At 41.4% G+C, this 12,827-nt stretch overlaps 1 protein-coding gene and 1 pseudogene across 1 annotated transcript; both read left to right on the top strand.

Moving 5' to 3' along the window:
• LOC127438918 (uncharacterized) overlaps positions 1–12,827 on the top strand; it is a 38,427-nt pseudogene that overhangs the window by 8,362 nt on the left and 17,238 nt on the right.
• LOC127438840 (uncharacterized) lies at positions 4,621–11,403 on the top strand. Its single transcript, XM_051694750.1, has 4 exons — positions 4,621–4,762; positions 9,000–9,329; positions 10,221–10,526; positions 10,664–11,403. The coding sequence occupies exons 1-4, from the start codon at positions 4,636–4,638 to the stop codon at positions 10,789–10,791; spliced, it is 891 nt and encodes a 296-aa protein (XP_051550710.1). The 5' UTR covers positions 4,621–4,635; the 3' UTR covers positions 10,792–11,403.

The raw sequence follows: 12,827 nt of genomic DNA, 5'->3' as shown, positions 1-12,827 counted from the left end.
TGCCGGCACCAACTTAAGATAATATAAATAATATTTAAAAAGAGAGGTAAAGGCCAATGCGGAGCGGCAGCGGGAGAGATAAAAAAAAAAAAACACCTCACAGGTTCTCTGATACGCCGTAACTTGGTCCTCGGCCACTCCTCCACCCTCTGGTGGATGACAGCCGCGCCTCCCCGGGCGGATCGGAGGCAGTCCTCCGTCCCCTGGCGGATGGAACGCACTGCCGCGTTTTCGGTGGACGAAAGGGATCTCCCCCGCCCCTGGAAGCGGTACTCCCGCAACAGGAGGTCGGCCAGGAGCCCTCCCCGCTCGCGGTCGGCGGTCTCAGACCTTGCCGCGTTTCAGCGGCTGGTAGGGGTCTCCTCTACCCCTGGCAGCGGACCTGACCACACCAGGTGGTCGGTTAGGAGCCCCTCCTCCCCTCGCGGTCGGCGGCCGTTCCTCCGCTATCAGGCGGCCGGGCTTCTCCGTCCCCCGGCGAATGGCCGCGGCTGCTCCGTTGGGGTGGATGGCGGTGAGGACTCTACTAAGGCCCATCCCTCCTCCTTCCCGGGTTTCGGCACCAGTGTAAAGGAATTGAGGGAAAGGAGGAGGCGAGAACCGGCTTGACAATATAAATGATCATTTAATAATAAACAAAATCAAAAAGACAAACACACACACACAGGTGTCGGACAGCTGTCCGTAACTATCTCTCTGACACACTGCCGTCTCCGGCCTTATCCCTCTCGGGCTAATCAGCCTTATTAGGGGCCGGGTGAACGGATCACGTCCCGGCCCCGCCCTGCCACATGCGTCAATAAACTAATTTACAGCAGATGTACAAAATTCGAATTTCTCAACAGCTGAATATATTTACATTTATATGGTATGTTCTTATTAATATTCACTGATTATCTTAAGTTATATATTAGCAGACAAATATAATTTATGTCATTCCACTGAACAGGCTACTGAGAGCAGTTCAGTGAGTCATGGTGAAACCCGCTGTGGTCTGATTCTTTGACATCTACAGAAATAGTTTGATGATGGCTTGTCTATTCCTGGATGTATGCATTTTGTTTATCTATTAGTAGTTAGAGGGTGAAGAGTTTCTTATCATCTTGTGTGATTTTCATTCTACACAACACATCTTTAAAGTGATATAAAGCAGTGAATCCAACAACAAGAGGGGGAGAGATGTGACAAAATACAACAGCATATTTTATCCTGTGTAAAACTTGGCCCCAAACCCCACCGCTCCGCCCCTGCTTGGGAGGCTACTTCTAAGGGCAAGAAGAACATACTATATAACACTTAAAATGCATGCAAACAGCTACAGTAGTGCGTGTGCACTGTGAAAGTGGTTGAGACCTGTCGATGAAAGACTCACACTACTCTTCTGTTAATCTCACACTTCTGTGAGTCTGTCAAGAGTGTTTTAAAACATTTCCAATGATAGTTTCAAAGACTGCTCAAAGAGCTGTTGAAGAACATGTTCCAATCGTTTGTTTTACACTTTTTGTGCTTGTGGCATCTGATTGGTAAGTTTAAGTAAATTATTTTTAATCAGTTTATTGTGTTTTAGTGTAAGTGGGAATTTCGTTAGCTGTTACTACCAGATAAAGATGCTCTCAAATCTTTTAAATATTTACGTTGATATCTAGTTTGAATTCATGTGCTCTCTGTAAGATGCATAAGGGACGGATTCATTCAATTTGATTTTTTTTTTTTAAATATATGAATATATAGGTTATGTACAATTTTGCATTTGTATTTTGGTCTAGATTAGAAGATAACTGAACATCAACTTAACATTTTACTACTTAACATTTATTAAACTACTTTTTGTGAAAGCTCTTCATTTCTCCATTTATGTGGTTAGAAACTAATTTTAGTTTAGGCTTTAGTAGACCAGCATAAAATCGTTATTTTGAACCCTTGATCTCTGACAAACCCTCTTCCTGTTTGTTCTGCAGGTGTGTTTGGTGAAATGAAGTCCGTGTCAGTGATGGAGGGAGATTCTGTCACTCTACACACTTATATGACTGAAATTAGTGATGATGAACTGATTCTGTGGATGTTTGCAACTGAAAACACTTCATTAGTTGAAATCAATATACTGGCCAACAGCATCACTGTATATGATGGTGTTGATGAGAGATTCAGAAACAGACTGAAGGTGAATAATCAGACTGCAGATCTCACCATCACAAACACCACAATCACACACTCTGGACTTTATCAACTAAAGACTATCATCAATTCGAGCAAGAGCTTCAGTCTTACTGTCTATGGTGAGTTAAATATTATTAAACTGTTTTGGCTTTAAGAAGACGTATCTTAAGATTTAGACATGTTTTTATTGACATCACAATAAACTCTTTTACAGCAAGATGATTTAATTTATTCTGATTTCTCATGTGTTCCAGCTCGTCTGCCCGTTCCAGTCATCACCAGAGACTCTTCTCAATGTTCTTCTTCATCTGAAAGTTCATCTAAATGTGTGTTGGTGTGTTCAGTGGTGAATGTGACACAGGTGACTCTCTCCTGGTACAAAGGAAACAGTTTATTCTCCTCCATCAGTGTGTCTGATCTCAACAGCAGTCTCTCTCTACCTCTGGAGGTGGAATATCAGGAGAACAACATCTACAGCTGTGTGATCAACAATCCCATCAGAAACCAGACTAAACATCTCAACATTACTGAAGTCTGTCAGACATGTTCAGGTACATCAGTGGTGATATTAGAGTTTATTTATCTGTGTTGTTAAATAGAGATCTGACTGTAGACTGTAGTTTAGATCATGAAATAGACCCCAGTAGATCAAATGAAGCATGTATGAAACAGCTGTTGAAAATCTCTATTCTGTTTCAGTTTCGGCTTCATTTCCCTCAGACTGTGTTCTCTGTTGTGATTCTACTGAAGCTGTAATGCGATTGGTCGTCTCTGCTCTGATGGGCGTGGCTACTGTTGCTGCTGCTGTCATACTGGTTGATGACATCAGATTCAGAAGAATTAAATAAAAGAGAAGATCAAAGACACCATCATTAGTTCTTCACTGATGAATCACATATCTGATTTTGATTAAATTAGAAATGTTTTTTTTTTGTTGTTGTTGTTGAATAAATTAGCTCGACTGGTCACCACTTTCCATGCAATTGCAATGAACTGGGAGCTATCAAAATGGACAGCAAAGCACCATTAAAGTATTATAAAAGTAGTCCATACATACAACTTGCCATATGACTTGTGTGCTATATTCAGAGTCTAATGAAGTCCAACGATAGCTTTGTGTGTGGAACAGACTGACAAAAAACAAAACAAGCAAAATATCCAAACAATGATGCTCAAAAAAAATCATGAAATCATAAAACTCTAAATACTAAACAGTGACTATATTTAACCTACCGACAAATTAAACCATGATCTGAAGCGGTGTGTGACACAGACATATTAAAACACTGTGATCACATGTAATCTTGTGTGACACTAGTAACTGGTAATGTGAGTTAGTAGACCAGTTTAACTTTTAGCTTTTAGTTTTTTTGCAACTAAATTATTTAACATGAAACAAATTCCAGTACTCTGCAATGTTCAATATTTCGCTGTTCTCCTTTAAGTCTTAATTTTTTAAACAGTGTGATGTAGTGAACCATGACTTCCTATGTTAAAGTTGAGATGTTAAGAATGGTTTCTGTCAATGAGAACATTTGAAGTGTTAAGGATTAGACGAACATAACTAACTTCAACGGTACGTGAGAACAGCTCGGCTCCACTGTGAATATGGTCAGATCCTGTTGGGGGAGGATTCACACAACAACAGATTAATTTGACATTTCTGTTACATTTGAGCATTTCAGACATTTCATGTTACTACTTAGAACATCTGAAGAACTGTTAAAGAAAATGTTCTGCACTTTTGTTTTATTCTGTTTCTAATCGTGGTGTCTTGTTAGTAAGTTATAAATATATTTTTATTGCATCAGTTCATTCAGTTTTGGCACAGAGCAACACACCATAAAGTAATCTGAGGATTTGTATTTCCTGTTATTAGTAGATTCAAGGATTACAAGATTTTAAAACAACATATTTTGTGATATTTACTTTGAAATCTGGTTTGTGTGCAATCAATGCTTACTGTAATGCATAGGGACAGATTCATTTAAAATGCAAGCAATAAATAATATTTGATAATGACATTTAACAAATTATATAAAGGTTTTAAAAAAATCTAAATATTTTAACAGGCTATATACTGTATACTTAACAAAGTTTCTTTGGTCTACAGCATATAAATTGACATCAGTTATTGGTCTGTTGATCAATTTCTCCTTTCATTGTACTTCTTTTGTAACACTGCTGGTGTTCCAGATGTTCTTTCACATTGAAATATCAAATCCAAAACTAATTTCAGTTTAGGCTTCATTAAACAATATAGTTTTCTAGGAGTCTAATACAGTGACAAACCCTCTTCCTGTTTGTTCTACAGTTGTGTTTGGTGATCAGACAGTGTTAGTGATGGAGGGAGATTCTGTCACTTTACACACTGATGTTAGTGAAATACAGACAGATGATGATGTACTGTGGAGTTGTGCTAACCAAAAATTCCAATAGCTTGAATCTGTAAAGAGGATAAAGTTTTCTTTACTTCTGATGGTGCTGATGGGACATTCAGAGTTTCATCAGACTGGATCTCTCACCATCACAGACACTGGACTTTACCAACTCAAGATCAGTGGAAGGAAGTCACCTTCAAAAACTTTCAATGTTACCATTTATGGTGAGTAGAGAAATACTTTGTACTTTGCCTTCTCCATCTCCTATTTTGTTTATAAAATATTTAAATATTATTCTGTTCTCTGATTGAACACATTAAAAGAGTTGCCATGTCACAGCCACGCATGAGTCTGCTCCACGCCATGTCACAGCCATGCCTGAGTCTGCTCCATGCCATGTCACAGCCACGCCTGAGTCTGCTCCACATCATGTCACAGCCACGCCTGAGTCTGCTCCACGCCATGTCACAGCCACGCCTGAGCCTGCTCCATGCCATGTCACAGCCACGCCTTCCACGGCTCCTTGCTCCAAGCTTCCCGCGGCCCCTATCTCTAAGTCCTTTATGACCCATGTCTCCAAGTTGAATGATCTGCCACTGATGTCAGTGCGTAGGGCCACGAAGACCATTCCTAACAAATTTTCAGTGCCCACATCTGCCACGACCAGTGAGCTGATGCCTCCACATGCCACAGCCAGCGAGCCAACGTCCCCGCCTGCCACGGCCAGCAAGCCCACACCTGCCACGTCCAATGAGCCCACGCCTGCCACGGCCAACAAGCCCACGCCTGCCATGGCCAACAAGCCAACCTCCATGCCTGCCACAGCCAACAAGCTGGAAGCTTCATCTGTCCCAGAGCCTGCATTGCCAGCCTCGCCCATCCCAGAGCCTGCGTTGCCAGCCTCACCCGTCCCAGAGCCTGCGTTGCCAGCCTCGCATGTCCCAGAGCCTGCGTTGCCAGATTTGTCCGTCCCAGAGCCTGCGCTGCCAACTTCGGCCTCCTGGAGGAGGAGAAGGAGAAAGGCTTCTGTTCCCAAGTCTCTGTCCATTTACACAACCACAGAGGTCGTCTCCAAGTCTCTGCCCATCTACTTGACCACGGAGGTCATCTCCGAGTCTTTGCCCATGTTCATGACCACAGAGGTCGTCTCCAAGTCTCTGCCCATGTACACGACCACGGAGGTCGTCTCCGAGTCTCTGTCCATGCCCACGACCACAGAGGTCGTCTCCGAGTCTCTGCCCATGTTCACGACCACAGAGGTCGTCTCTGAGTCTCTGCCCATCTACTCGACCATGGAGGTTGTTTCCGAGTCTCTGCCCATGTTCACGACAACAGAGGTCATCTCCGAGTCTCTGCCCATGTTCACGATCACAGAGGTCGTTCCCGAGTCTCTGTCCATGCCCACGACCACAGAGATTGTTCCCGAATCTCTGTCCATGCCCATGACCACAGAGGTCACTCCTGAGACTCTGCCCATGCCCACGACCACAGAGGTCGTTCCCGAGTCTCTGTCCATGCCCACGACCACAGAGATCATTCCCGAATCTCTGTCCATGCCCACGACCACAGAGGTCACTCCCGAGACTCTGCTCATGTTTGCGACCACTGAGTTATTTTCCTAGTCATCCTGGACTCTTAATCTCGAGCCTACCATGGTTCTGCCTTCCAAGGCTTTGCCCCTCAAGCCACCTATGGCTCCACCTCCCACGGCTCTGCCCTCCAAAACTTCGTCCCTCGAGCCTTCTCTGGCTCCACCTTCCATGGCTTCACCCCTCGAGCCTCCTACGGCTCTGCCTTCCACGGCTCCACCCTCAGAGTCTTCCACGGCTCCAGCCTCTAGTCTGTGGTCACCACTCAGACCTCCTGACCGGTTTCAGCTCTGTGGCCGTCAACCAGGCCTCCTGATCCAGTCCCTACCGTGAGGTGGTCTCCCTGGTCTCATGGCCGTCTGCCTGATCTACTCTGGTCTCCTGGGTCCCCTGGCCATCCACCTGATCTGCTCTGGTCTCCTGGGTCTCCTGGCCGTCTGCCTGATCTGCTCTGGTCTCCTGGGTCTCCTGGCCGTCCGCCTGATCTGCTCTGGTCTCCCTGGTCTCCTGAACATCTGCCTGATCTGCTCTGGTCTTCTGGGTCTCCTGACCATCTGCTTGATCTGCTCTGATCTTCTGGGTCTCCAGATCATCCACCTGATCTGCTGTGGTATCCCTGGTCTCATGGCCATCCGTCTGATCTGCTCTGGCTCCTTTGGTCTCCTGGCTGTTTGCCTGATCTGCCCTGGTTTCCTTGGTCCCCTGGTCGTCTGCCTGATCTTCCCTGGTTTCCTTGGTCCCCTGGTCGTCTGCCTGGTCTGCCCCTAATCGTATGTTACGATTCACTGTTGTCTGCCCTGTGTTTTTCCTCTGTCATCTGTTCCCCGTGGCCTACACTTCCCATAATCCCCTGCTCTGATCACTTCCAGCTGTTCCCCATTGGTTCTCACCTGTGTTTCATTTACCTCATTATCTTTGTGTATATATTGCCCTGATGTCTCTTTTTCCTTTGTCAGTTGTTAAATGTTTGTCACCTGTTCATGCTCCGGATTCCGTCCCTTTTGTTTACATCCTGTTTTGTGTATTGTTTTATCTTTATATCTTTAAGTAGCTGCTCTTAGATCCTGCTCTCGTCATCTCCCTCATTTTGCAACACACACACACATTATTGATGAACACAGATAGGGGAAGTACATTTTTACTGACTATATAAAGTTTGACAACACTTTCTTACAGTCCAGCTCTTTCCACATCAGTGTTTCTGCTTGTTCTTGATGAAACATTGATCAGTTTTCAAGAGTTTGTCTTTTCAGATTTGTGCTGAAAATAACTAAAGAAAATGTTTCAGCCGTTTTTGTTGTGTTTGTGGCGTCTGGTTGGTAAGTTATAAAGTGCATCCGGAAAGTATTCACAGTGCTTCACTTTTTCCACATTTTGTTATGTTACAGCCTTTTTCCAAAATGGATTAAATTCATTATTTTCCTCAATTCTACAAACAATACCCCATAATGACAACGTGAAAGAAGTTTTTGAAATTTTTGCAAATTTATTAAAAAAACAACAAAAAAAAAAAAACAAAAAAAATCACATGTACATAAGTATTCACAGCCTTTGCTCAATACTTTGTTGAAGCACCTTTGGCACCAATTACAGCCTCAAATCTTTTGTGTATGATGCTACAAGCTTGGCACTACCTTCTTTGCAGGACCTCTCAAGCTCCATCAGGTTGGATGGGGAGCATTGGTGCACAGCCATTTTCAGATCTCTCCAGAGATGTTCAATCGGGTTCAAGTCTGGGCTCTGGCTGAGCCACTCATGGACATTCACAGAGTTGTCCCGTAGCCACTCCTTTGTTATCTTGGCTGTGTGCTTAGGGTCGTTGTTCTGTTGGAAGATGAACCTTCGCCCCAGTCTGAGGTCCAGAGTGCAGGTTTTCATCAAGGATGTCTCTGTACATTGCTGCATTCATCTTTCCCTCGATCCTGACTAGTCTCCCAGTTCCTGCCGCTGAAAAACATCCCCACAGCATGATGCTGCCGCCACCATGCTTCACTGATGATGCTTCACAGAGATGGTTGTTCTTCTGGAAGGTTCTCCTCTCTCCACAGAGAAACGCTGGAGCTCTGTCAGAGTGACCATCGGGTTCTTGGTCACCTCCCTGACTAAGGCCCTTCTCCCCTGATCGCTCATTTTGGCCGGGCGGCCAGCTCTCGGAAGAGTCCTGGTGGTTCCAAACTTCTTCCATTTATGGATGATGGAGGCCACTGTGCTCATTGGGACCTTCAGTGCTGCAGAATTTTTTCTGTACCCTTCCCCAGATCTGTGCCTCGATACAATCCTGTCTCGGAGGTCTACAGACAATTACTTGGACTTGATGGCTTGGTTTGTGCTCTGACATGCACTGTTAACTGTGGGACCTTATATAGACAGGTGTGTGCCTTTCCAAATCATGTCCAATCAACTGAATTTACCACAGATGGACTCCAATCAAGTTGTAGAAACATCAAGGATGATCAGTGGAAACAGGATGCACCTGAGCTCAACTCTGAGTGTCATGGCAAAGGCTGTGAATACTTATGTACATGTGTTTTTGTTTCGTTTTTTATTTTTAATAAATTTGCAAATATTTCAAACAAACTTCTTTCACTTTGTCATTATGGGGTATTGTTTGTAGAATTTTGAGGAAAATAATGAATTTAATCCATTTTGGAATAAGGCTGTAACATAACAAAATGTGGAAAAAGTGAAGCGCTGTGAATACTTTCCGGATACACTGTAAATGTGTTTTTATTGTATATAAAACACATGTATATAAGACATCATCAGTAAATTAAAGTTTCAAAATTTTGATTTTGATCTGTACAGCATGTGATTAAAAACAGCACAGAGATGCAGACACCTTTATCTTTTATTATTTCTGTATTTCCTCCAGCTGTGTTTGGTAAAATGAAGTCAGTGTCAGTGATGGAGGGAAAATCTGTTACTCTACACACTGATCTTACTGAAGTACAGATAAATGATGTGATAGAGTGGATGTTTGGACCTGAAGAGACTCTCATAGCTTCAATTCGTAAAAGGGATAGAATCTTCTTTACATATGATGTTGATGATGTGAGATTCAAAGACAGACTGCAGGTGAATAATGAGACTGGATCTCTCACCGTCACAAACATCACAACTGAACACTCTGGACTTTATCAACTAGATATCATCAGATGGGGAGTGGGAATAATCACACACAGATTCAATGTTACTGTCTATGGTGAGTAGATAATTATGTGCTGCCAGTTTCATACTCTCATTTTGTTTACCCAGATGATTATTTAATGAATATAGAAAACAATTAAACCACTTGGATGTTTAAGATAGCACAAAGATTTGTTGGTGTTCTTTCTTTTTCACATCTGCCTATCTGACAGTGAAATTCTGTTAATCAGAATCTCTAATAAATCCTGAAAGAGGAATGAATTACAGGACTGTCAGTATCAGCACTGATCTCTGTGTCGGAGTATGTACTGCATTTCATGAATACTTCTTACTGTAATAAAGTATGTTCTTTAGGTATGCAGATGATTAGTATGAATACATTCCAGACATACTTCATTCGGGAACATGGGCATTGTTTCAAGACCCAAATCCATGATGTAACGCCAACAAATGCTAAAATAATGTATTCTGATTGTATTGCTAATCAAGCACAAGGGACAACTTTCTTTGTATATACAGTATATCACTTACAGTTGAGAAGAGGAGTCCGATTCGCGGTTCTCCGCCGTGTTTCTTTTTTAAATCCAGCATTTTGAACGTCACGTCTCTTCAGCTCCTGTGGGATTTTAGGACAGTAACAGTCAATCCGCACAAATCTCAACTCTTGCTGGTGTAGTAGGTCATCCGGATATTTCTCACCTACTGTTTTATGAATACTGAGGATTCGGACATACTAATCCATTGGCATGCTGCTTTTGGCATACTATAAAGTAGGGAAGTATGCATATTCAGACGCAGGGTTTGATTATACAGACACTCGCTGACTGACATCATAATAAACTGTCACTCAACTCAGTCACAAATAAAACATGCTTAATTTTTTATCTTAATTTCTGTAAATCCCTCTTCATTAGTTCATTTTCCTTTATTCTCTCATGTTTTCCAGCTTGTCTGCCCATTCCTGTCATCACCAGTTACTGTCCTCAAAACCCTTCATCATCTGAAAGTTCATCTAAATGTGTGTTGGTGTGTTCAGTGGTGAATGTGACACACTGTGGCAATGTGACTCTCTCCTGGTACAAAGGAAACAGTTTATTCTCCTCCATCAGTGTGTCTGATCTCAACAGCAGTCTCTCTCTACCTCTGGAGGTGGAATATCAGGAGAACAACATCTACAGCTGTGTGGTGTCCAATCCCATCAGAAACCAGACTAAACATCTCAACATTACTGAAGTCTGTCAGCCGTGTTCAGGTACATCAGCGCTGATATTAGTGTTTATTTATCTGTTGTTGCTTTATACTGTATACTGTAGTTTACATCATAAAATATGTATAAGTATGTATAAAAACAATTTGTTGAAAATCCCAATTTTGTTTCTGTTCACTCAGACTGGGTCCGCTCTTGTGATTCTACTGAAGCTGCAATGCGATTGGTCGTCTCTGCTCTGATGGGTGTGGCTGCTGTTGCTGCTATTGTAGTTTTGGTTTATGACATCAGATCCAGAAGACTTGAATAGAAGGTCACAGACATTACCAGCAGACCATCACTGATGACGATGTTAACCCTTGTGCTGTATTGAAATTTTTTTACCTAATTTGGTGTTCCCGGTCAAAAATGACTGGTCTATTAAAAATTGCTTATAAATCGTTCATTATGCTATATTATCACCAAATATTGGATTAGATCTTTTTGTCAACTTGTTTTCTTTCAATTAGCACAGGTTTTGTATTTCTTTTTGGAACTTATTGATCGTAGGCCTCACTGAATTGAGCTTATGCACCTCTGTTTTTGAGTGAAAAAAAAAGCATTATTTGTGGAAAATTTTGGCAATATTAAATAAAATATGAAAACATTCTGTACTATTTATCACACTAGTGTGCTTTAATGTTTAACCAGGAAGTTTGTTTTGAAATGCTTTTATTTCAAAACAATCTTCCTTACATTTTATGTTATACGTCCTATTATTTGTATGTCTAGTTATACACTTACCTTGTTTATATTCTGGGTCTCACTCTGTGTTCTGTGTGCACTTGTTTGTCCCATCACCCCCAAAAAATTCCTTGTGTACGTGAGAACACGTGGCCAAATAAACAAAATGGCACAAAGTTACACTTGGCCAAATAAACACCATCAGCTGCGTTCAGTCCACTGCCTCTTTCTTTTAATTCAATGTTAAGAGAAGCTTGAGTCATGGCCTAGCAGTTGGCCCAAAAGTAGCCAAAATGTAATGAATAGACTATTGACACGGTCAGTGTTTTGTTGCATATTAAAACAATATTCTGGGGATCAGTACAAGTTAGGCTCAATATACAACATTTGTGGCATAATGTCAATTACAACAAAAAATAATTTCAATTTGATTTGTTCCTACTTTTCTTTAAAAAAAAGGAAACAATCTTACAAAGGCACTTACAATGGAAGTGATTGTGGCCAATTTTTAATGGGTTGAAAGTCAGAAACATTAAGTTTATAATTTTATAAAAATACTTGCATTCATTCTTCTGTTAAAACATGCATTATTTGAATTAAATTGTTTAACCACTGTAAGTTGTTTTACACTGTAAAAAAGAAAGAGAATAATTATGGTAAAATACCAGCAGCTGTGGTTGCCAAACATTTACTGTAAAAATCTGGGGACCTCATTTCAGGTTTTCTGTTGAGTTATGATCTTAAGTTTGTAGAGTCCAGTGTCTGTGGTTCTGATGTTTGTGATGGTGAGATCTCCAGTCTAATTGTTCATCAGTGATCTGCCTCTGAGTCTTTCATCAACCGCTTCATTTAATGAGATCTTATATGGTCCACTTTACTAATTTGAGCTATGAGAGATTTCTCTTTAAGCCACGTATCAGATCATCTTCCTGTATTTCAGTAAGATCAGTGTGTAGAGAGAAAACTCTCTCTGACTTCACTCTTGTGCTGTCATCTACTGGCATGACACTGCATTATCATTACATCTTCCCTTTTCTAACAGAAATGTATTTTAATGGACAAACACCTTTAGTAAATTAATTTGATTATTTATTTATTTATTATTGTTACTTGAACTTGAAGTAACCAACATAAACTTTTAGATTTTGTCAGATTTAAAGGTCCATTTTTAATGCTATAATATTCTATAACATTATATCTTCTCTCGTTTTGAGTGTATTCCTTCTCAGCTTTTGCCCTTCAGCTTCCAGAATGTATGAAGAAGTTTTATTTATATAGCGCCTTTCCCAAAGATCAAGGTCGCTTTACAATAAGTACATTTCAGAGATACAGTTCATAACATGATACAAAAAAAAAAAAAACGACTAAAAGTGTACTGCAAATAGATACGTTTTCAGCTGGGTCTTGAAAGTGGATAGAGAAGAAATATTACGAAGAGTAAGGGGTAATGTGTTCCATAGCTTAGGAGCAACAACACAGAATGACCTTCCACCTACAGTGGACAATCGAGCTCTAGCAACAGACAAAAGGCCAAGTTCAGAAGATCTAAGAGACTGAGTAGGCAAATAAAGGTGAAGTAGATCAGACAAATAAAGCAGAGAAAGCCTTAAATGTTAAGAGGAG

This window comes from Myxocyprinus asiaticus, chromosome 50 (assembly GCF_019703515.2).
Source record: "Myxocyprinus asiaticus isolate MX2 ecotype Aquarium Trade chromosome 50, UBuf_Myxa_2, whole genome shotgun sequence".
NCBI lineage: Eukaryota > Metazoa > Chordata > Actinopteri > Cypriniformes > Catostomidae > Myxocyprinus > Myxocyprinus asiaticus.
Note: the sequence above shows the minus strand (reverse complement) of the source record. Positions and strands in the feature narration are given on the sequence as shown.

Bases quoted from the DNA above. Each gene is read 5' to 3' on its own strand.
- LOC127438840 (XM_051694750.1), top strand. From the start codon at position 4,636: ATGGTGCTGATGGGACATTCAGAGTTTCATCAGACTGGATCTCTCACC. The intron at 4,763-8,999 runs GTGAGTAGAGAA...TATTTCCTCCAG, and splicing joins TTTCAATGTTACCATTTATG to CTGTGTTTGGTAAAATGAAG. The intron at 9,330-10,220 runs GTGAGTAGATAA...CATGTTTTCCAG, and splicing joins ATTCAATGTTACTGTCTATG to CTTGTCTGCCCATTCCTGTC.